Raw genomic sequence first — 25,942 nt, 5'->3', positions numbered from 1 at the left:
ACTGTAGCTTTAATGTTCAGTATTTGTCAGGAATTTAACTTCTACTTTGAAGACATATTTTATGTTATGACAACTGTGATTTATTATACTTGCATTTCTCCTCAGGAGTGCTCACAGAAGGAGTTACACTTGTTCACAAATACGTTAATAAACACTTACAATGGGTTATAACTACATTATAGTGTGCTAAAACAATTATTCACGTTTGTATACTGCTTACAAATGCTAAACAGGGGGGCTTAATGTAAAGTTCCAAGATAACCAGTGATGAATTATCTCTTATTGTCCTGTTTCCTGACATATTTTGGACATGGATCAGCAGAGAGGCTCCCAGCCTACAGTATATAACTTATCCGTAAACCTGTCACAGCAGCGTTGTTTCAGCTTGTGTGTGTGTGTGTGTTTGTTTGTAAGGATACGCCTGCCAGTAAATAAAATCCCACCTTGACAGGGCGATGGAATTTCTGGGTCACATGAACAAAGACAAGCTGATATTTGCTTTTGCATGTGGGTTTGTTCACTTGTTCACAGCCATCACACGTGACGTACAGTGATCTAAAAATATAATAGACACATACACATGAATGAGTACATGCACACAGTGTCCACACACACATTCACACACATACACAATGACACAAATGCTACACCTCATCCTTACTCTAGACATTTTTTTGCCCAGGGGTATACCAGAGAACCAGGTGTTATCGCACTCCCCTGTGAGTCCCACTTCCCTCCCTAGAGCAATTAATGACACCAGGGAGTCAGAAACTGTGGCCCCAAAATGGCTGCCTATCTGGAATGGAGGTGTCACATCACCCTGACAACCAGGTCAAGCCCTCGGAGTATCATCAGTGTGCGCAACAAAGCCAGGGGTCAGAGTTCAGCTCACCTCGTGACCTCTCTGTGGAATTGATCTGTTGTAGTGGAAATAGGATTTTGTTGCTGCATGATTCAGACAGCAGCCAGACATTGAGGACATTTTCTGCCTTGAATGATTGACTAGATGACTCACAACACTGGACACGACAATAGCCACAAAGGAACTGCAGCAGAATTAGGTTAATTTTCTGTCATGTTTCTGAGTGTGAAAGCATGTGTGTGGGTGCATCTGTGCGCCTAAAGCCGTATTTACATGTGCGCGGTGCAGGCGAGTGTATGTGTGATGTTGTCAAGAAGCTGGTGTTTGTCAAGACGCTTGTGTTTCCAGGGCAGCGAGTCAGTCAAGGAGAGGAGCTGTCAACATGGCTGATATGTGCAGCCGGCACTCGGCACAAGCAGAGATGCCCACCCATGTCAAATGTCACAGCACTAATTTCTTTCCAATGCAGGCCAGGTATAACCGCAGGGGCGAGAGACAGACACACCTCATTGCTCCACAGAATGAAATTCCCAGGAGGCTCTGCGATTCACAAATCTACACACTTTTCCATAGAATCATTATTGTTTAGTCCTCAGCTGTATGCTGATTTTAGAAATTTTGGCCGGCTTATGTATTACAACTCATTTATGATTTTTACAGAGAAGTAGGGATTCTGTGCCTGTTTGTGTGTTGCACTGCAGCACCATTTAAACTCTGTTGAAACTTGCTGATTTAAATCGCCTCTGCACTCTTAGAATTAAAGGTGCTAACTAGAACAATAGCAGGTTCTTTGGCTTGTCCTCACAGGAGAACCCTTTTTGGTTCCTGGTAGAACCTTTTATAAAGGTTCCACTTAGAACCCTTTCAGAGCATTCTACTACCCAAGAACCCAAGGTTCTACACAGACCTTCCTATGAGAGGTTCTACAGAGAACCCTTCTATGGTGTAATGATTCCACCTTGAACTCTCTCTGAGGGCTCTGTCCAGAAGATCTCCACCTTAAAAGGGTGCTAACAAGAATCCACCCAGAGGTTTCTACTGAGAACCTTTTTATACCCCAGTTCCAAGTATTTAATCTAGAACTTTCTCAAAGGGTTCTACCACAAACCTTTTTGAAAGGGTTTTATCTAGAACCCACCCAGGGGTGTCTACCAAGAACCTTTTTATATTCCAAGGGGTTTATCTAGAACCCACCCAAGGAGTTTTTCCGAGAATCGTCTGTTCTACTGAGAACCTTTTTTGTTCCAAGGGTCCTATCTTGAACACCCTCAGGGGGTCCTTCAGAGAATGTTTTTATATTCCGAGGTTCTACCAAGAACCCTTTTATATTATGGTACAAAGAACCCTTAACAATTCCTTTCTTAAAAAAAAAAAGGTTATTCAGAAGCAAATTGTTCTGGGTAGAATTAAGTCCTTCAAGAAGAATCCTTTAGAAACCCTTATTTCTAAGTGTGTGGTTACTGGTGTGTGATTGCTTGCATACTTAAATTATGTGCTAAATATGTAAAGCAATACAGCAATATGGACCTCAACACGTGTGGGGATTTTATCAAGCACACAATTTCCTGTTCCACAATTTTGCTGTGTGTATTCAACTAAACAAAGGCTGTAAGACATGTTTAGTCCATAGATCCGTGGGAAGGATGCTTTACAAATTATTTTAATGGTTCTAATGCGTTGTTGAATGCATTTGTGCCTTTGTTTGTTTTTGCCCTCAGGGAGATAATATCCCCCCTCTCGTCCCAGTGTCAACAAACTTCCACTATAAGACTGTTCATTCCACACATGAACCAATAAAATGCATTTTTCCTCAGGAAATTAGGAATATTCCACCTCCCAATTACCAGCTATGTTTGAACGGTTTTCTGCATATTTATATGTCCTTCCTTATTAATGCCTTCCCAAACAAATAATTTTATATGCAGATACCAGATGGGACTATTCCCATAAAAGATAATTCCACATGTGACATATGAGTTAAATCATCATGCCACACAGATACTGTATATGCCAAGTGCTTTCTATAAGACGCCATACACACATTTTAAATTACTGCAGTAATTTTTTTCTTGGCACATCCTTTTCAATCTCTGACAAATTGGTGCTAATCAAGTTAAAGGGGACCTTCCTGCCCTCCTCGTCCCTCTAAACTTTCTGAGCATTTAGTCATGCACCTGCCATTTCCTCATTCCTTTGCGCTCTTCCCCCTAAATTACTGGGAGGTGATATACAGCCTGGGTGTCCCAAGGCTACAGGAGATTTAGAACTTTGTCCCATTTGAAGGAGAGGTGAGAAAAGACATTACTATGCAGAATAGGTAATATTGAAAACGCCAGAGCTCTTTATGGTGCCCCATGCAGATTATCAATCTATTTGTGTAACTTGGCTACCCAGAATTTCATTTCCCTTTTCATTTATTTGCCTTGCTGCAACCGTTTACAGTGCCGAAACTGAAAATTGGAGCCATGACGAGCAAGGGAGCAATATTCCAAGGGCAAAATAGGCCTCTTCTACTGTATGATTGCAATGGTTCATTTGGGGGGGAGGAATAAAGTGACCTCTTTTTGATGAGCTCCGAGGAATATTTTGAGAAAAGCAGGGAGTCCACATATGGTCATCCCCACTTTGCCCATGCAGTCTTGTAATAGCCCTTAAGCTTTTTTAAAGCGTCATTGAGAATGTATGTGGGCTTCTTGCCTTATAAAAGGGAAACACAGGTCAGTAATGCCCTATATTAAATTCAGAATCATGGATAGAGGCATGTATTTTGTGTTATTTTCAGCACCAGGGACAGCGACACACATGATATAGCAATACCATGCTTTGGTTTCAGCACTACTGACCCAGGTTATTATTAAACAAAACAAAAAACTAAAACTTAGTGTGAAAAAACATTTTAGTTTAACTGAAATAGAAAAAAAAGCTGTAAAGAAAAAGAAAACCAAGTAAAACAATATTGTAAACTAAAATAGACATATACAGAAAATGTCTTTAGTTTTAGTCTTTGTCAGTTTGGTCAAATTAGTCAGCACTTCAAGAATGAGGAGGCACTGGTTCGTATGCTATTGAGACTATCTGACAAATATCCCCCATATTACTGAAAACTAAAACTAATAGAAAACAAACTACAACTAAACATTTTCAATCAATAAAAACTCAAATGAAATGAGCAGACCCACTCTGGAAACTAACTGAATTGGATACAAAAATAAAAACTGAAATAAAAACAAAAGGTAAAGAAAAATACAGCACTACAGGTGCACATATTATAGAACTGCCCTGTGTGAGTTTCAGCACCATGGACAGAGGCATGCATGTGGTTAGTATCACCCTGTTCGTTTCAGAACCATGGACAGAGGCATGCATGTGGTTAGTATCACCCTGTTGGTTTCAGAACCATGGACAGAGGCACACTATGCTTCACAATAAGGCTACATTATTCCAGCATCATGGACGGAGACACAGCTCTGTTAGTATTCCTCTGTTTAAAACCCCTTGTTGGTCTTGTTTTACAACTGCAGTCTACTCATTAATAGGCTGTAAATATTAACAAAGCCCAGCCTTGATTTATTTCACTAAGGAGCTGTGGAAACGAGATCATTATTTCCATGTGTACAAATGAAATAATCTGATTGCATCAAACTGGTTTTTTTTTGGGGGGGTGTACAGAGTTTAGTATAACAGAGAATAAATATGAAAATTGTTTGACAGACCGAGTGCTTTGAATTGCTCTCAGCAGCCTGTGCAGTGGGCACAAATGATTTGCAAGATCTACACAGTCATATTTGAGTATACCCAAACGGATTGAAATAAGTACCATTTGGGGAGTGAAAAGACACACTGTTACACGTCTTGCTCGTTAATTGCGTATTATTATTATCAGTCCAATGGGCTCAGTCACCGGAGCCATTTCACTCCGGGCGACACTGAAAACATTTCATAGTGGCTCACAGGTAGGTTCTGTGACGAGACAGACCGTGAGGGAACCATCGTGGCGCCATACCTTACATAATCATCACGGCAGTACCCACTGAACATAATTACAATGATTTGTGCCCTCCCATTTCACCCTTGTATTAAAAAATATTGCTGGAGGTAAGTCAGGCGTGAGCGCAGGCAAGGCTGCTGTGGTGAATGGAGTGTGGCCCCGAGGGAAAGCTTGTAGAGCAGAGCACGGTGTCATGCCAAAGAAAGCCAAGCCCCCCCCACCCCCTCCCCACTGGGGCCCGGTCATGCCGTGAGAACGGGATGACATTACCGGGCCATTTAGCTGGCGGAAGAGCAGAAAGAGGTGAGAGAGGCGCAGAGTGTGTCGCTTTTGTTATTTAATGGTTGGCTAATGTCTAGGCGGAGGGGGGTATGCCTCATAGCCAAAAATGAAAACAAATAGGTCAACATTATGAGACTTGGATGTCGTTGCTATACTATGAGGCCTTTAGGCTGCGTGGTTTCACTGAGGACACTGGAGCATAACTGGAGTACAGCGGCAGTTCATTTTGCTCATCACTGGAGAACAGTTCAGTGCCTTGTGGCGAGCGTACGCAACAATTTACCCTTTGGTCTGATATGAACAGAACATATTATCATATATACTGCAGGAGCTGAATCACTGCCTTCATACAGTCAACCACTTTTAGCAAAAGCCAAGCACTCAGCATGGTCATACATGATTATATATGTATGTGTGTGAGGTACAGTCCCTCTGTTTCATGTAGTGTGGATATATATGAAAATATATGGAACTTTATTTAATATATGTGGATATTAATTTGCTTGTCTTTCTGTGAGACAGTGGTGTCACAGGCTGAAGCACAAGACTACATATGATATACTTAACATATTATTTAAAAGGACTACCCATGTTGATTCATTTTTCATAGGCTACTTTGCTGACCATTTGAATGTATTCATCAGACATTAGACAGATTACAACAGGAAAATCAGCAGTCTTTATCATTTACACATTGACATGACCTCAGGTATTGTAGTTGTCCTTTGGGAATAAAGATAAACAACCTGAACTGACTCTCAAAGGAATAAACCAGTACAGCTAATGATTCTTAACTGAGAGGTCATGCCAGTGTTCAGCTTAATATGAATAGATTAAAACCATTTAATGTCACATCCGAAAGAATTTTTTGTCATTGTAAATTGTACCCACTTTGACAGTGAATGTTTGTATCTTCTCCAGGTCACTCTATTCAGAGCCATGTAAACTCACAGATTAGGCGCAAAACTGTGGTGAATTTTACTGTCAAATAGTAAAGATCAGTCTGTCCTTGAGCATGATGCTAAAAAATATAAGAATTTCTTTTTACCAGTTTCATCTGGAAAGTTCAGTCAGTTTCTATCACAGACATAAATGTGCTTTTAATTTATGTATGAGTGGTTTAGACCTTCCGCTCTGAGTAGTGTTTAATATCAATACCTAACTCACCCATTCTCAGATTTTCATAAATCAAGGCTAAAATAATCAGACTGGCCACTCTAGATCTGATTAAAAACTGATTGGCTGATGCCTATAGGCCTACAGTAAGCCTAGAATTCATTTCATGAGGAAACTGGATGAATATTGGATGTCCTTCGAAATGATCAATCAACCTTTCACAGAGAAAAAGCTTTTCAGATGTTTTGGGGCATTTGTAGTAAGCTGTAAGTATTTTCTTTTGTCTTTGTAAGTAGGGGAGACCAGGGTCAATTGTAACCACTTGACGTCTTAAATCAGAAAAAGGCTAGACTGATGACACTTCCTCCGCGCATGATCAGTAAGATCCTCTCTCTCTGCCTGTAGAACAGGAGCAGGATCATTTCACTTCAGCAGACGTTTTAAACAAAGAAAAGATTTTGAGGTTTGGATGATTGCTAATGTAAACTTACATCAATGTTATCGCTCGGTTATTGCTGAAAAACTCACATGAATGAACTGTCACAATAACAATGTTAATAGCTAGCATTCAAGATTTTATCATGACTGCAAGATTGGGGGCAACTGGAAGACTGTATTACAGTTGCCCCCAGGCCACAATGTAAAATTAGTTTTAACTAAGTAATTAAAATTGAATTACCACTACTATAGTTGCCTTGGCTTTTGTACAAACAGAGACAGAGTTTTTCTATAAATGCATATGATGTCTGACATCCAAAACAAATAAATAAATAAATGAAATTTGAACCATTTGGGGCTTCACAAAAAAATCTTATACTTCAGCAGTGATGTGATTGCTTGATTTTAGATTTGAGGTGTGCTTTTATTTGAGATACAGTAGGTTAATACAATTACAACTGCTCCCAACCACTGTTACAACTAAAGATAAACCCAAATCCAAATATGATAATCAGGAAAGCACAAATAATGCGATGTAAATGGATATTTCTTCTGTCCGATTATTAATTAAAAAAATATTATAATATATTATATATAATAGATATTTTTATGTATTTGTGTATCTGTGGAGTTTCTATTTACAATGCAAAACACAATTGTTGATGTTTTGTAGGTACACCAATTGCATGACGAGTGAATATTAGGTTAGAAACTAAAATTTTCGGAAAACGGCTGTCAGATTGAACAGATACAGATACAAATAATGACGTTTCTGTGCACCTTTAATCAGAACAGCCCCCACCAAATGGCCAATTGTAAAACTGACTTATAGCATTAAATTTAATTATATCTAATTCAATTATAATTGTTACAGTCTTGTCCTTTTAAGTGAAAAAATATGAAATGTATTATTAATTATTGCACATATGTTTCTTACATAAGAAAAGATGAGTGGTGTATTTCAAGTAGTTTCTTAGTTATGAGGAAAAATTTAAAATAAAATAGAATAAAAATATATTTTTAAAAAAATGTACATTTGCCCCCGTTTTTTTTTTTTTTTTTACTATGCTCGTCATTTAAAGAAACCTAACAGTTGCGGACATCTCCGTATGTTGATTTCTGCACATCTTGTCATTTTGTCCCACTCTTGTGTGATTTTTTCCCCCCTTTCTTTCGATGTGCCCCCTCTGTACGCCACTCGGCGGTGCTCACAGACTTCCCCTCTCTGAAAATCAAATCATCTAATCCACATCATGACTTTGGAAATGGCAGAGGAAGCTAATAACAATACCGTCGTCTCGCCGGTGTTAAAAACCACCTGTGTTTGTTCTTAACAAGAAGGAGCAGTCGGCACCGTCAGAGGAATCCTCTCCGTCGCCGTCAGTGTGTTTTTAGTTTCGCCGGTGGGACCGTGTTTCAGCACCACGGAGCTGTCCGTCCACCGGCCAGGAGCGGAGAGAGGCTCACTGCTGCTGCTGCCGAGGATCAACATGAAGGCTATGAGATATGAAACGTGGTTTAAGCACAAAATCAAACCTCTGAAGAACGACAGCCACCTTTTCAATCACACTCCATCTACGGCGGATGTTCATTGTTCACATAAATCGAAAAATATCAGGTGTAAAATGTCATTTAAACGTCTGTTGTTGCAATTAACAGGCGTAGTGTGCATGTCGGTCACGAAGTCATCATTTCGTGAGTTGGTGAATGTGTAGTTATTTGCTGTGAGTAGGAGCACAAAGGAGCGTATTCTCTATATTTCTCTATTTATAGACCCTCTCCCCTCGATGGAATGTACCACTCGGTCTTCACAGAAGGAAAAAAAAGGGGGGGACAGAAAACTCTGGCTCTGACATGCGCCGTGTTTGTAGCGTCCCCCTTTTATTCAAACCTCCCCGCAGCTCTGGCAGAGATTGAGCCGGTCCTGTCCGTTTAAACCGAGAAGACACCCATACCGACTCCTCAATGCAAAAAAATAAAAGGGTGCCAAGAAGCTGGGACGAGGGAACGTGGGTGTAAATAGACAGTGAACGCTCTCTCTCTCTCCCTCTCTTTCTCTCCCTCCCCCTTCTCTCTTTCTCTCTCTCTCTCTGTCTCTCTTTTATGAAATCAATGAACGAGTTATTGGGTAGGACATAAATATAAGGAATCAAAGCCTCCACCGGGACCAACGGGCACTGCGCGCTTTTTTGATATGCGTCTTCGCCAAATGCTACATGTGTTTTCACATCAGTGTAAATATTGGCTTTGATAGGACGAGAGCGGAATCAGCTCTGGCACGGCTTGGTCTCGGAACCAAATTTTGACCAAGACTTCTTCTTCCACCAGCTTTTCCTTTTTTTCTTTCTTTCAACGTAAAAACGATTCTCCACCATCACCATCACCATCTGCTGCCGTTTGCAACCCATCCCTCAACTCCACTGGCCGGTCCGAAGATGGCAACTTTAACCAACGGGCAGGTGGACGGCACGGTGCACGGTGTCGGTGTGGTCTCCGCCAGCACGAACGGGCTAGTGAACGGATTAAGCCACAGCCACAGCCCGGTGGGCTGCCCGGCCACCATCCCCATGAAGGACCACGATGCCATCAAACTCTTCATCGGTCAGATCCCCCGCAACCTGGACGAGAAGGACCTCCGGCCCCTCTTCGAGGAGTTCGGCAAGATCTACGAGCTCACTGTGCTGAAGGACCGCTTCACGGGCATGCACAAAGGTGGGTTATTGTGCCCGTGTTCCCCTCAGACAACTACGACTTGTTTTTGTCAAATCTGTCACACGTTTGGTGAGAGTGAGGAGGGGTACAAGTGCACGATTGTTGAGAAATTGTGCAAATTTTCCAAATTTTACGAAACGTGAATGACTTTATGCATGTTGCTGGATTCGTGGCACCAAAAAAATGGATATTTTATGGTTTTTTTTGTTAGACTTCAGCTGCATCGTTTTCTACCTTCCTGAGCAAAAGCATGAGAGTGTCACGAATCGGGAGTCACGACGGCATGAATTTATGTAGGGTGATGTGAGGAGGAGCGATGTTCCTATTTGGGCAGTCAGTCAGTGTGTGTGCACGGGAGTATTCACACATCAGAGCGGTCCGGCGGTTGTAAACGTGCTTTCATTCACTACGGTGCTAAATCCAGGCCATTAACCTCACGTTTTCACGTTGCAATAGCGGGGAGGCTGTGTTTGATTGCCCGCAGCAGCGTACACTCTGTTGCCCGTAACTCTCTCAGTGTGTGTGTGTGTGTGTGGGTATGAGAGTGTGTGTGTGTTGGGGGGGGTGGTGGGTGATGAGGAGGGGGGCGGTCGCGCGTGCACGTGTGTACGCACGTGTGCAACACAAGAGGAGTAGGCCTGGGAATATGTTGTACTCTTTGTACAGATTTTCAAGATTTTCAGGTGTTTCTGATCTGAGTGATCCCTCCCTGAAAATTAAAGCTAAACTGCAAAATAAAGATGTAGATTTGGGAGAAATATATTTTAACAGATTTTTCAACTTTCTAATCATGTGCAGTTTATTACCTACAGGTCAATTTTTAGAACTTTTTCTATTATAACCCTGACTGTCACACAGCACTACAGTAATTGAATTATCCTAAACTTTTGCAATGTTGGAATTTTGATGTATATACAGTATGCACAGTGTACTGTATATCATTTGAAATAATTTAAAATTTAAATTGATTTTCAACTTTTTAATCATGTATGATAAGATAAGTTAAGATAAGATAAGATAAGGTAGAACTTTACTGATTCCAAAAGGAAATTCTTGTGCCAGAGATTACTCCAAAATTACAGAAATGAAAACAGTAGAATATAAAATATAAAAGTGGGGTGAAATATGTAATAGAAAGTGTATAAGTAGTAAATGCAAATAAACATAGCCTAATAGAATAAAGATAACAGATGTTATTACCTATAGGTTCATTTTTATAACTTTTCCCTGACTGACACACAGCAGTACAGTCATGATGTCAGTGAATTATACTAAACTTTTGGTGTGCTACATGGCCTTTGTTGTACATGTATGTACTGTATTAAAGCTGCAACAATTTAACAGTTAGTTGTCAACTTTTAAATTAATTGCCACTAAATTGATAATCAGTTAATTGGTTTGAATATTTTTTTTTTAAGTCAGAATTCTCTGATTGCAGCTTCTTAAATGTGAATTATTATCCTGTGTCTTTATTCCTCTATGACAGTAGTTGTCAACCTGGGGGTGGGGACCCCCAAGGGGGTCACAAGATCATTTCTGGTGGTCGCCATATGGTTTTTGAGAATAAAATGAAATAACATATTTTGGCAAGCAGCAGGGAATGAGAGTCATGAAGCAGCTCTCAGCAGCATCAACCCCTTAAAGACATTAAACATGAGGGGCAAGCTCTTAAAAAATATGCAAAATACAGCTGGTATCAAGAAATAGAGCAACCACCTTACTAATAAACTTAAATCTATAAATAAGAACAAAAATGGCAATTACCAAAATAAGCCATTATGTTCTGAACAGACATAAACACTAACAAAAAGTAAACATTTGCTTTTTGTAACACAAAATATCAAACTTAATAAACCGTTTATCCAGCACTAGGCATAATGTGAAATAAGGCTGTATTTTAGACTAAAGGATTGTTTATACATTGCATTAGCTGTACCTTTGATATAATATGAGTTTGGTACTTTTCATGTGTTGTGCAGTAATTCCTCAACAGTCTTGGGCAGACCCGGGCTGGGGGTCGTGAGCACCAACAGATTTTTCTGGGCTGTCCCAACTCGAAAAGATTGAGAACCACCGCTCTGTGATAGTAAACTAAATATCTTTGGGCTGTGGACAAATCCAGACATTTGAGGACGTAATGTTTGGGTTTTGAAAAAGATTAATTGACAATGAAATGAATTGTGAGTTGCAGCCCTCTACATAATGGTATACAATATTAACAATCAGCTTTGTGTTCTGATGCAACAGGAATGAGCCCTTTATCTTATTTTCTTCTCTCATGGGAAGAGTCATTCCCTGCAAATAACCATCTAATGAGAGGTCACTAATTGATCTGCTGTACCTGCAGGACATCTCCCAGGGGAGCAAAGTACATTAAGAATGAGATATCACTTTTTGGAAACCCCCCTCCTCCTCCTCCTCCTCCTCTTTTAAAGCCCCCTCTCCACCCCATGTAAACAATGTGTGACATGCGCCATGTGTCAGGAAATGATTATGATATACAAATAATTCCAGAGGGCGGAGACTGTCTGCAGGCATGGGGGAAACCAAAGAGGTGGAGAAGGAGAAGAGAAGAGAAGTGGGGGGGTTTATCTTTTATTAATAGCCCAGCTGTAGTAGCGACTCCCTGTTGGACAGTTAATCACCAGTGGCCCCAGAACTATAGGCACGGCTCACCAGCTGATTCTAAGAACTGTCTCCTCACCGCGATATACGGCCCTGCTTCCCAGGCCGGGCCCCCGCTTTCATTAGTGAGCCCCCGCTGCGCTCATATTTTAACTAGCTAGAGGCACTAGCTACTCCCTGGCTCACCAGCTCACTGGCTCACTGCAAGCTGCTCGAAGGCCGCATTCCCCTCCACAGACTCCTCTAACACCTTTCCAGAGAAGATTCCCAAATTAGCAGTAAAAGACAGCACGTCCCGCAAATAAACAGGCAAAGTGACTGACTGTGTACATGGCCATCATACTGGTTTTATTGAAGACTACACAGCTTTACATGAATCAGGTGTATAAGCTATCACAGCAAGAGTTTGAGGCAAGAGTAAATACACTTACAAACAAATAAACAAATGTTTAGAAGAGATATAATCCATGCTGTATCTTCTTTCCTGTGTCTTGTAAAATGAAAGCCATTTAGCCATTTGAAGTTCTAAAGGCATTATATGCAAAATGTTCCTTAAAAAAAAAAAAAAAAATATATATATATATATATATATGTGTGTGTGTGTGTGTATAAACACAGAGACCCAACAGAGACCCTCCACCTGTATTTCCTTTTTTTTTTTTTTTTTTCCATTACTTTGATGTGCTCAGACAATTTACCAGCCCCAAACCTCAGTGATCAACAATCTTTCTGGTGCATTTACAAACAGTTTGGACAAATCCTACCGATTCTACCTTGAATTGTAAGTTAGAGCTGCAACAATTAATTGATTAATCAGTTAGTCGATGTAAGACAATTAATTGCCAACAATTTTGATAATCAATTACACGTTTCAGTTGTTTCCTAAGCAAAATGATCAAAGTCCAGTCCCAGGCTCACAGATGTAATGATTGGCTGCTTTTCCTCATCATTTATGATGAGGAGTCTTTGAAGATGTCACTTTCGGCTCTGTGATGAGTATTTTTCACAGTTTTTGATATTTTATAAATTATGTGATTAGTCATTTGATCTTGAAAATAATCAGCAGATTAATCAATAAAATTAAAATAAATATTAGTTGCAGCCCTGCAGTGAATGCCGGTGGCAGATTTTATGTTCAAAACATATCCATCCTTGTCATAGTCTTCTGCATTTCAAACTGTTACAGTTTTTTTCTGGTTTTTTGCTATGAGGTCAGGTTCATTGTCACCAACAAGCAGCTTAAAAAAGCTTGAACTCAACAATGTAATTTTGGTGGTTTAAAAGATGTTGTACAAATGCACATTCATACATGTTATGATCTTTCACTGTTCCTCCCTCTTCCCTTTTCACAAAGAGCCTTCATGCTATTTTCATTTGTTCAGAGTCCTGCTATAGAAAGAGTCAAAACAAGAGTTTGAGGCAAGAGAGAACACACTTACAAGCAAATATACAGATATTTTTGAAGAAAAATAATCCCAGCTGTATCTATTTTAATGTGTCTCGTAAAAAGAAAGCAATTTCAAGCGTCTTAACTGGGCTGCAACAATTAGTCAAGTAATTCAATCAATCTAATCAACCCAGTCAATCGAAAGAAACTTAATGTCCAACTATGTTGAAAATTGATTAATCATTTCAGTCATTTTTCAAATAAAATAGCACTTGTTGGTTTCTGCTTCTTAAATGTAAGGATTTACTAAGTTTCTTTGTCATCTTTGATAATATAGTTTTGGACTGTTGGTTGAACAAAAGAAGAAAGAGAGGTTACTTTGGGCTCAGGGAAATTTTGATGAGCATTTTTCACATTTTTTTTATTAATCGTGAAAATAATCAGCATATCAATTGACAATGAAAATAGTAATTAGTTGCAGCCCTCCAGTGAATGTCAGTGGCACTTGTATGTTCAAAACATATTCATCCTTGTCATAGTCTTCTGCATTTCAAACTGTTTCAGTTTTTCCCAGATTATCTGTAGAAGGTCAGGCTCACTGTTGAAAAATAGTAGAAAAAAAAAACATTCAACAGCGTAATTTTGGTGGTTTTAAAAGATGTTGTACATTTTGTACAATTGCTCATTCATGTATGCACATGTTAGCATGTTTCACTGCTCCTCCCTCTCCCCCTTTTCCCTCAGCTCCTTCCTGCCGTTGCATTCGTTCAGAGTCCTGCTGCCATAGAGCAGAAAGAGTCAAAGCGAGGGCATGATGACCCTTTAAGGTGTGAAATGCTCCAGTGGAGTGAAGTCTATAGAACTGCCCACCAGAAAACTCCTCTTCTATTCTTCTCCTCCATCTTTTTTCTCCTCTTCATTAACTCTGCTTGGTCCACTCTATTCTTTCCTTTCCCTCTTTCCCCGCCTTTTGTCTTCACTTTATGTACTTGCACTGACATGTTGCCTGTTCAGTGACAGTGCATCATGTTGGATAATGGCTGTGGTAGTAACAAAGCCTCAGCTCGAACCAGGGAGACTGTAGATGATCAGCTGCCATTTCCTTCACAATTTTCTGCTACCTCTGTTTTTTACATGGCACATGCTTGGTAACTGTCATCGCTAACAATGTAATGCCTCATCTGGGGATACTGTTGCATTCATTTAACTTTACCCATAGAGCCATGGCACTTTTACAAAGAAATAAGCGTGGTTCTCAGCAAGATAATACAGAGCTTTTTTCTGCTCCGGCAGGTAATAAAAGGCCCTCGTGTTCTGCTGTACATCAACAAGCCTAAAGAAACAGCCTTTGCTATGGTAATGCTACCTCCGAAGAAAGAGACCCCTATTATAGCCATTGTCAGCCGAGCCTGTGATACTATTGCCATAACCCTCCCCATAATGACTCCATGTATCACTCGTAATCTAGTCTTTAGGATTCTGTCCCCTTGGAATGGAGGAGACGGAGGGAGTGGGGAGGAGGGGAACACGGGACAGAGGGTCTGCAGAGGCTGGGAGCGGGTGCAGGGACACCAGCGCAGGCCTACATTCTCCCAATGATTTTATTTCTCTCCCCTCTGCGACCGAGCCATGCTAATAGAGGCCATTTATAATGGTCACCGGCTGATGCTGCTGCCGCTGCTGCTGCTACCAAGCACAACGGGGCTGAGAGGCACGGCTAGCACAAAGAGCCAGCCCTTTCTCTTTCTCTTCTTCTCTCCCTGGCAATGCAGCATGGGAGGTGGAGATCTATTCATGAGGAGAAGGTGTAGATATGATTGCTGGCACTATTCATCAGCCTGATTTCATGTAATAATCACCGGGGCAATTGAGCTGTGATGATACGGGGAAGACATTTAATAACTGAAGGTGTTATCTATTGTTTACTGCCGTCACATCTTCAGGCACTACTGTGTTCCAGGCCAAATCTTTATTGTCTTTGTTTTTTTTCCCCCAAGACAAATGCAAATGCAACTGTCACCAAGTTTGTTTTACGGCTGTTGTTTCATTTGGTGGTAATTTAATGCGAGTAATATATTTGTCCTTGGCCAAACTAAATACATTAGCAACACCTCTCACCATGAGCTCAGACGGTTAAAGTTGTTACAAAGCCAGAGAGTTGCTCAAAGTCAAAGCAGGTGCTGAAACTTCATTTAGATTTGGGCCAAATAGTCCATTTTGACCTGGCAAGTGATGTAAACAAAAAGTCACAGGTCTATACTGCAGGCAGTGTTGGGAGGGTTACTTCTAAATGTATCCCACTGCAGATTACTCCATACATGCCTTTAAATGTAATATGTAACATAATCAATTAGATTACTCAATTCAAAAAGCACATTCTAAATACTTTGGATTACTTTTGGAATACTTCAAAATTATCTTGCTGAGCCTATTTGTCTGGGTCAGTTTGGATGTAGAGAAGACTTGCTTTTGGAAATGACCTCCCTGAGCAGATCTCTTTATTTCTGTTTTCTCCAGGTCACATATAGGCCTTTCACACTTACACAGAACCAGTCCATTTCCAGTTTGTGCACTGAATTTTGAGCCGCTCAGAGCTTCTCCACCTTCTCCACTTTGGAACCAAAGTGAGAGTGTCATATTCTACATCTCCTTCTCTATTGTACATTCTCGATTACAATGGTTCTGCTTAAAACTATTGAAAACAAGGTTCACTAGAGAGCACCAAGTTTCCAAGAATCTTTAATGGAACCGATGCAGGAACCAGAGCTATTTTTTTTACTAAATAAAGGTGGACCTGCGATCCTTTGGCCACTAACAGTTGAGCAGCTCCTGCATGCGACCATCCAAGGAATGTAACATGAATCATGTGTTGAATAAACAGACTGTATTTGTGGCTGATACATATCAGCAATTCAGCTTAGCTAATTGGCCAGCTAGTTAGTCAAACTAACAAGCAAGTCAAAGTTTACTCATATAGCCCCAAATCACAAAACATGTTTTTTCTCTGGGTTTATAAAATCTGCACAGTGAATGACAGCCTCTATTCTTAACGTTATCTTAAATTTACCTCAAGGTGCTTCTTAAAATGAAATATGAGGGCTTTTGATGCTGAAAGCAGCTTGGTTGATTGTAAGCAGGGCTTGCTCTGTACTGTAATGTTGTGACCTTCTTGCCCATGTACGTAGTTTGTTGTTTGTGTGTTTTATATTTCCATGTCAAAAACACATTCCTGACAGTGTCCTGTGTGTGCGCATCTCCTCCTGTGTGGTGTGTGGCAGGTATACTGAGCGTGCAGAAATTGTCGCACATATAAATTGTTTATGGGAAAATCCCTTCAAGTGATCTGTTTTTAAAGACAGTAACTATTCAAAATACCACCTATTTAAACAGTAACTGTAATGAAATACAGTCGACTTAAATACGTATCACCGCTACTTGTGTTCCATTAGTCCCCAACCCTGAGAACAGGGTGAAGAACTGTAGTGATTGATGATAATACCTTGGCTGTTGAACCATTTTTGTAATTTAATATCAATACTTGAGAAAATGATCATATAAGGTTTAATATGTTTGAAATCAAACAAATGGAGATGCAGAGTAATGACCAATAGTTATCTTGTATAAATTTACCCATCCTGCAGATGGTTTATGCTACAGATGGGGGCTATAATCTGTGCACATCATAAAGGGAGTTATGGTTCCCTCTGAATGCCTATGGTTTTGATATGTCAGCCCTTTTAACTGAATGTTTCAGGGGAGCGGGTTCAGAACAGATCATTGGGCTCATCGTGTTTGGTGAGGCCAGGAAGTCACGATGCCAAAAACATGAAAGACCCATGCTGTGTTTTATTGCAGGCAATTAGGTGTTACAGGTTGCCATTAGAGGAGTACCGTCTGCAGGAAAAAAAGGAGGATAAAACCAAATTTGCCTTTGAACAAAGAGAGAAAGAAGCGTGTGCGAGTGTGTGTGTGTGTGTGTGTGTGTGTGTGTGTGTGTGTGTGTGTGTGTGTGTGTGTGTGTTCGTCCTGCAGGTCTGCGTTATGCAGCATGTGTTCCGGCCGAAAAATTTCACTCTCGTTGCATCATCCTCTCTCTGTGGGATCTTTCTCTCTCCTCCTCTCGCATTTGGTTTGGGATGAATGTGTGTGTGCATCTCTCAGTGAGTGTCTGTGTGTGTTTATGTGCTCCTCCTCTCCTCCCTGGCCCAGAATCCTCCACTCAGCTCAGCTCAGAATGCGCGCTCAGGCCCCACATTGTGCCCTGTTTCTATGAGGGCGCATCGCAATCGATTTTGAGTGTTTTGTCAGGGAGAAAGGCAACATGTGTCACGGAGGAGGTCGCTTCTTATACCAAAGTACACTCGACCACCAGCGGCATGCCGCACACTGCCACCCCTGTCCTGGCAGAGCCCAGAACTGCCAAGCAACAAGAGGGAAACAAGAGGCGGAGCCAGAGCGGCGAGTACAGTGAGCCTAATTTGTCAGGAGGGCCGTTGTCAAGGCAGCACTGCCTCTGTTGTCCATTATTATTGGAGGGGACTGTCAGATGGGGGACGGCTGATGGCCGAGCAGGGAGCCAGTTAGTCACAGTGAGAGATGACCGTGCCGAGCCAACGGAGGGAGCACTCCTGCAAAGATTAGCATGCTAACAGCAGGTTTGGAGTCATGGGGCCTGTCAGGGGGGCGGAGCCCTCTGGCTCGTCTGACCTCAACGGTCTTCTCATTAAAACCACTGACCTTTACATACACAGAAAGACTGAGATAATATAAAGGGATGGCTGAACCTACATGTTTATCCCATTTCACTTCCTCAAACTGACTGAAACAAGCTGACACACATTCAGCGCAAACTGCAAAGTGTGTTAAACAAATACGAAAGTAATTCTATATGAGCACTGTATATGAAGCAGTGGTGGAAAGAGCACCGAAAATCTGAACTCAAACAAAAACTACTGGTGCTAAAAAATACTTAAGTAAAAGCACAAAGTATTCTGAGTACTACTCTGAGTATTAGTTACTTTTTAACCAGTGATGTATAATGCATTATCAACAGCAGGCATGCAGTGAAAAGGGGTTTGTGTTTCTTCAAACTTAAGTCAGTCTGAATACTCCCAACTCCTGCATTGTTGTGCTCAGTGGTCATGATCATGCATCCAAACCTGTGCATGTTTGTCGTCCATGTCATGGTTTTGAAGTAGACTAAGTAGATTATGTAGTGTAATGCATACTTAAATTGCAGACTAGTGATAAAAAAAAGGCCCCAAAGTGCCCCAAAAATGACTTAATTACAGTAATTTGAGTAACTGTAGTCTAATTAGTTACTTCCACCAGTAGTAATTATATGTCAGTATCCCAGGCCCCAATTTTCCATGACCTGCCACCTGAGTCATGACAAAAAGGCATGGCATCAACTCAAAGGCGTAAAGATTTATTACAAAAGTATACCATAATGTAATAAACGATAATGGAGAAATGAGGTGTGTGAATCAATACTATCAGTGTGTCAGCAGCTGGATGAGTGACTGAGTGAAGTGTAGAAGGTGTTGTCGTACGTAAACCTAAACTAACACAGCCAAAGCCAACCAAGCAAACACATGGTGCTGGACTGATGGAGGGAGTAAACTGTGGAATTAGAAGGCCAAGTCTTTAAATATCCCTGGGAGACTGGCCAGGTGCTCCCAGGTGTACTGGATTAGCCCCTCCTACCAGGACCTGCAAAGAAACAAAACAGACAGACGGACAAGGGGGAAACACACACCAGCACGCCGATCGAGAGCAGGACAGCCGTTGCAATGATATATATCAATAACATATGTAGCAATAATAGAGACAAGGGTTTGTGTGTGTAGTGCAGTCGAATTAATCCTACCAACTAGGGTATCCGCAGACCCCAGCGGTATACTTCTTGTAATATCTTCTGTTTTAATTTGTGCTTCTTAAAAATACCACTGTCAAAAATACCCAATTCTACTCATCCAGTTTTCATAGATGGAAATATTTATTTATTGAGTTCATGTTTTCTATGGCTCCTTTCATTGCCAGTCATTCTGAAGGAGACGGACACAGACACAAACATTTCCTCATGTGCTCTTTCTATTTTTGTTTCTCTCAGTATGAAAATTAACTGTAACTTTTCTTAGATAATAACATCTAATGACAATAATTATTTTTTCTTCAGATGACATCAATTACATAAATAATCTTATAAGAAAGAAATAACATTTTACTATGATAACTGTTCCTTACATTAATTTATTCTCCTATGTTTTGCTGGTAGGATGAGGGTTGAAATACCATGTTTACCTTAATAAAGATTCACTGAAAACTTTTTATGTTACAGTAACAGTTCAGGGGCACATGCATGTGCAGTATTGTACAGTAAAATGGTCCAGTCAGCATATATCAGTGTGTTAGTGTGTAGTTAATGGTTCCACGTGGCAAAGTCATGGCTCACTGTGGACGGCAGTGCTGACCTGTGGAGAAGCACAACACTGAAGATTTGTGGCCATCATTACAGGTCAGAGAGGCTGCTGAGCTCAACAATTTTCACAGATAGATAGATAGATAGATAGATAGATAGATAGATAGATAGATAGATAGATAGATAGATAGATAGCAGCTTTTTTACTTTATACATTTCTATCTTGTTTTTTTTTTCAGTCTATCTTATCCTATCTTAGTCTATTTTCTGTCTAGTCTTGGGATGTTTTATTTTTGCCATAATACCACCAACTGTACAAGAACCAAACTTGGATGTCAGTTTTCTGATATACCAAAAACAAAAGGGATCCATACTATTTCCAACAATTTCTAAGGCAAAAAACATCTCTGAAAAATTTATGCTGTATATGTACAGTGAAAAAACCTTCTGTGTTTTGACAGTTAAACTCCTCAGCTGATAGCCCAGAGCCGAGTTAAAAAAAAGTGAAAATAAAATAAAATAAAGCTCAGTTAAAATCAAGTCATGCCGTGCTCTTGCGCTCCTATTGCCATGGTCATGGCCCCGGTGTACCATTCTTTCAGACAATGAAAAGGAAAAAAAATCCTTTTTTGACAAATGCTCCTTGGAGAGGTAAATATTTTCTGTTTTCAAGGCTCTTGCATCAGCTAAGCATTATTGTGTTTTGTGTTAAATTTTTAAAAAGTCAACGCTTTAGGCCTCTTCAATCTTTTAGCTACGCTTAATACCACTTCCAAGCCCCCCTGCTTCAAATACCGGTGGCCGTTTCTGCAGATGGGGAATGCAATACTTTTGAAATGTTGGAAAGTCTTACATGTTCTGTTAGGGTTTTACTTTTGTTCTACTGACGATTTCGTTGCTAATAATAGAGCTTCCTGTGGGTAAATGCCCTGCATTTTTTTAAATGGTTTTTAATGAATTTTAAAAATTCAAGATTAGGTTAGAGAATGGTAATTACAATCAAATGTTAAATATAAACATATTCAGGTAGTTTAACCCTTGCAGTTTCCATAACACAACCTGTTACAGTGAAATTAGGGAACTACATGTGATTTCTGCCACTTTTGTTATTTAACTCCATATACCTGCATACACCATTATGTTCCAATTCTGTATCTCTTATCAGTGCCATGCAATTACACGGGCACCAAGCTACACCATGTGTAGTTGTTCAGTGTAAAAGGCTTAAACACCATTTCCTTTGTTCACCAGTCAGAAGGTTATGATTCTCCTCTGTGTGTGAACTTTGAAACTGGTGGGGTTTTTTGCCTTATGGATTACAGCTGCTGGCTCCTTTTATCAAGCTTTGCACAGTCAGGAGGCTTTATGATAGGGAATAATATAATATCCGTGCCCAATATCTGTATGTGTACAGTATATGTGTGCGATTACATGGATGTGCATACATTTTCTCTGTATATTTGCTGTGTGTTTATCCCTTCATGTGCATATGCTTTGGATGTACCCAATCTATATGTGTGTGAGTGTGATGATACTCCAGAATATGGTATTGCATATCTGCCCGAGCAAAAGCAGTACTTCATAGTAACTTTTTAAACTATTTTTTTGGCATTTCTCCTTTATTATGAACATGAAGACCAGTGTCTTAGAATTTCCGTTTCTTTGCAACTAATTTTTAATTGCAAATACATTTAGAGGGAAATGTAATGTCAGTTGAAATACATTTTCTATCAACAAAATAAGGAAATGTTGATGTACCCGGCAAATCAGAAAAATGTTGATACTGAGTACATCAGTAAAATCTTAACTAACAACATATTTAGTTTTTCTTCTGCAAAAATAGGCAGTCTTGCAAGTTTCACATTGTCACCACAAAGTAATTATGAAAACAATTTAGTAATGCAAACATAATTTCTAGGTGACAGGGTTGTGACAGCTGGAGAGAAACAGGGGAGAATGAGGGGATGACACACAGCAAAGGGCCCAGGCTGGAAGTGAACCCGAGTAAGGACTTGGTACATGGTATGCACTCTGTCAGGAGGCTATGAGGGAGCCCTACTTCACAGTAACTTTTAATGTTTCATTGTAATATTTAATCTTAGGTTCAAAGCCAGTTAACCCTCAGTTTGCACTAAGGTTGTCAGAACTATTTAAGTGTTGATACTTTTTTAATACCACTTTAAATAAAAAAAAAAAAATACAATACTCACATTGATAGTATAGAAAATACCAAAGCTATTAAAAAAAGGATTAACTGCTCATTCAAGACCTCAGTTCAGTTCAGTCTTTATTGTCCTGTCTGAAATTTGGCTTGCAGCAAAACCAGACAATGTTCAGACTTTTTTTTTTGTAGGAAAGTTGTTAATTTAAAAAAAAATAAGATAAAATCTGCTCCTTTGTATGCATACAACTTTTCCTTTTCGCCATGGTATCAAAAGAGGTATCGAGAATCGGTCTTTTATACTAATGTTGTATTGAAAGTTAAAATTCTGGTATCGTGACAAATCTAGTATGCACATGAAAATTTGTCTAGCTGCAGCTCTCTGCTGCAGAGGCTTTCCACAAGGAAATAGCAGCATGACACAGCACCAATATGAAAAATAGAAGCAAAGTTTGTAACAGCGAACTGTGGCAGCAGCCCATTAATGCACATCCAGCAAGCATTAATTCTTGTTACATGTTCTGCTCCCAATGTATTTAATTTTATTCAGACGCCATCTAATATTTAATGGGGGTTTTTTCTGTTTATACCATTTCTTACATGGTTCTCAAGGTCAAGTTTAATATCACAGAAAAAGCAGATCATGGTTATTACCTTTGCGAACAGACACATGTACTTCCAATTACCTTTTTAGCCTGCACACAATCGGCTCATATACACTAAACAAATCACACGGCTCTAGAGATTTATGGTTCATAGAAAGTTGAATTGATGTTTATTCTCAACCAAATTGCTAAACATAACTCGAAGTGGCGTATCTGGGTCTGCCTGCTGGGATACTCTAAAGCAGGGATTACATGAGCCGTGTACTATTTGTCCCAGGCAGAAAGCACGTCAAAGACTGTTGAGCATGTGTGACTTGTCAGGCCAGACACACATTTAGCCTTCTCTGTATGCATGCATACAATCTCCTGTGCTGTGCTGTGCTGTGCTGTGCTGTGCTGCGATGACTGCCAGGTTTGAGTGTCCCTGATTCAATTCACTTTCTTCCCCCATCTCCCTTCATGCCTATTTCATGTCCCCCAATTAAAAATGCACCACGTTGACTTGTAAAAGGAAGGTGGGAATGGAGGTTAGGGCTTTTCAAAGATCTCTCTCAATTATTCAAGGCCAAGTTTGATTCAGAAAATGGAGGAGGATTAATAAGTCATGCAGAAGTTTTTCAAGGGGTTCGGCTACCAAATGTAATGCAAGATGTTCTGATGAAACTCACACAAGCATCATCCAAAGAGAAGTGTTTGTTGTCGATTAGGCTCGACAAGTTTTGACTGCCAGAGTCAGCATCCTACTACATTTAAACTACCACTTCGCTTTAACAGATGCAAGAGGGATATCTGAAGTTAGCAACTGAGTACAGAGAAGCTTTGTAATTGTTCCAATTTACATTTAAAGCCTCTGGAAATGTGGTTTTAAATAGTAAAAATTCACATACAATATCAAAGTTTAGTTTCTCATTAAGCATCACAAAGATCTGAGTGAAAATAATCATTCTGAACTGTTGAAAAACATTTAGACCATTTCTCAAGGATGTGTGCCATCAGACAGCCTATAGGGAACTGAATCACTGTCTATGCTGTCTTCAGCCAACATTTTGGAATAAACTGGTAATTTTACCTTCCAGAACAGGGGGGTTGCCCGTCTACGACTGCCTCAATTGCTTAGTTTGTGTTATTTTGTCACTTTGGTGTTGTACCACATTAGTTCAGATCCAAAATAGAATTACTGCAACCCCTCTGTCCTGCAAGGTAAAATTACAAATTTTTTTTAAGCAGTCTCGGTGGCTGTGAAGAGAGCATAGACGGTGGGTTCAGCTCCAAGATGGAAAAGGCCGTATGACAGCAAAGTCAAGTAAAATGGTGAAAATACTCTAAATACAGCGTACACTTAAAGTGATATTGATTTCTGTAAGGTAAAATTACTGTTTTTGTCAAAGGAGTCTGGAGCAATATAACAGCTTCAGTTCCCCGTTGTTGAGAGTACTCTGACTCAGAGAGGCACAATAATGTAGCAGCTGACAACTTTTTTTATGATTGATTTCTGAAATTAAGTGAGCAATTTTCATAATAAATATCTGAGCACAAACACGATACAGGGAAGTGGACAAAAACTTAAAGGAGCAATATATAACAATTACACATACAGAAATGAGTACTGCAGGCCAAATAGCAAGTTGGAACCATAGATGGTATAATAATAGACTCAAGGAAGTTTAGGCAGAATAACAAGCAATGACTAATCCTCCACTGTAAGCTTATCAGGTGTTTATAACTGTTGACTGTCTGTTGATGTACAGCTAAGACTGTTATCCTGAAAACAAAAGCCCACTGCTCTGAAAATACATACACTAGAGTTCAGTCACTGCCTGCCAGCCTCCATTAGCATATTCTTCAATTTATCTATTATAAACATCTGCTCCTACTAAAAGATTATTAATGATTTCTTTCAACTCCGAAACAGACACTTAGTCATTCAGCAAATATTTGGCATTAATTTGAACTCTAATTAATGTGAAACAGGCAAACAAAAACATAATTTTGTCCCAGAATCAGAATTTCCAGGTAAGACAGTGCGGCTATAGTGTTGTCGTCACAGTATCAAGTATTTCAACTTAGCATGTTTCCTTGATCTCTGATGACAAATCAGGGTCATTTTATGATTTATTACAGTAAATATATTACAGTTTTCTCTTTTATATTGCAGTATTTTGAATTTCAGCTCAAACTAATTTCTAACACTTTTTAAATTCTGACTATGAGGCTTTTAAATTACATAGTTAGAAGGCTATTGTGGATTTGAGTTTTCTTTAAGAAATATATTTAGTCGGCACAGTTCTGAATGACATAAGGCAGCCAATTAGTTTTGAATTCATATTTGTCTCTAGATGCCCACTCGGTCCGTATCATAGCATTTTCATTCCCCCAAAAAATGTGCAGATCAGTGCCTTTTGCTAACAGATATTACCATTCAAATCATATTGGCATCGCATTGAGGGAAAGTACATCAAGGCTTTATCCTATCCTGCTGGTTGGAGAGCAGATAGACCAAAACATATCGCTGCAGAGGGAGATGGTGCAAGAGTGCGTAAAACGACAAGGCGCTCAAGACAGAAAGAGAGAGGGGGAGCCGGAGAGAGGGAAGGAGAATTAGAGAGATGTTGAAACAGGGATGATGTAAGAGAATGCGTGAAAGGAGGCGAGGGAGATCCATGGAGGAGAGTTCGGGTGGGGGGTTGCACACAAAGACAGACAAAGAATATCAAGAGGCAGAGCGATATACAAGAAAGAGAGCAGCGATTGTAAAGAGAGGTGCAGACTAAAAATGGAGGCACAGAGAGATCGTTCAATGACAGGCATGGATAGGAGCGAAAAGGAAGAGGGAAGAGGGGCTGACAAGAAAAGACTGAAAAGCAGGAAGGGAAAATCACAGACAGACAGAGAGAGAAGTAGAAAGAGTGAGGGAGTCCCAGAGACAGATGTCGCCCTCGCTGGCCCCGGCAGATTGATAGCTTCTGGCCCAGTTCCATGCCAGGCTTTGACCCCTCTGTCCTCTGCTGTAATTTATAGGCTGCGTTTTGCCAGATTTAAGCACTACTCTGTGGTCATCATGGCTTGAGAAGGGAGAATGACCTTCCTGGGATGGGAGCAGAATTAGACCCCTGCAGCTCACAGCCACCCCGGGGGTAAATAAGCAAGTGCTCCTCGTATTAAAAGGATCTCTGACAAGATGTTAATGAGACAGGTTTTACTGCAGATTTGTCAAGCATCTTTTTTTTTCTGCGTATGATAGTTCCTGCACTTTCTTCATGTATTTCAATATGTTAATGTGACAGTGCAGGAGTATTTAAGTTGTTGTGTGTTTAGTGTCTGCAAGAATTGATGAGTGTGCAAAAT

At 40.1% G+C, this 25,942-nt stretch overlaps 1 protein-coding gene across 4 annotated transcripts in view; it reads left to right on the top strand.

Moving 5' to 3' along the window:
- The first annotated feature begins 8,625 nt into the window (after nt 1-8,625).
- Nucleotides 8,626-25,942, top strand: part of celf4 (CUGBP, Elav-like family member 4) — a 122,894-nt gene continuing 105,577 nt past the window's right edge. For 2 of the 4 annotated variants that reach the window (XM_084729845.1, XM_084729837.1), the window contains exon 1: nt 8,628-9,398. In XM_084729845.1, coding sequence (XP_084585971.1) covers nt 9,122-9,398 — 277 coding nt within the window. In that variant the 5' untranslated portion in view covers nt 8,628-9,121. Of the gene's footprint in view, nt 9,399-25,942 lie in introns of all 4 variants that reach the window. The other 2 variants (XM_084729863.1, XM_084729854.1) reach the window with 2 other exon arrangements.

Source organism: Lutjanus erythropterus, chromosome 2, assembly GCF_056507025.1.
Source record: "Lutjanus erythropterus isolate fLutEry1 chromosome 2, fLutEry1.hap2, whole genome shotgun sequence".
Lineage (NCBI taxonomy): Eukaryota > Metazoa > Chordata > Actinopteri > Lutjaniformes > Lutjanidae > Lutjanus > Lutjanus erythropterus.
The sequence above is the reverse complement of the archived record's forward strand: the minus strand, read 5'-3'. Positions and strand labels throughout refer to the sequence as shown.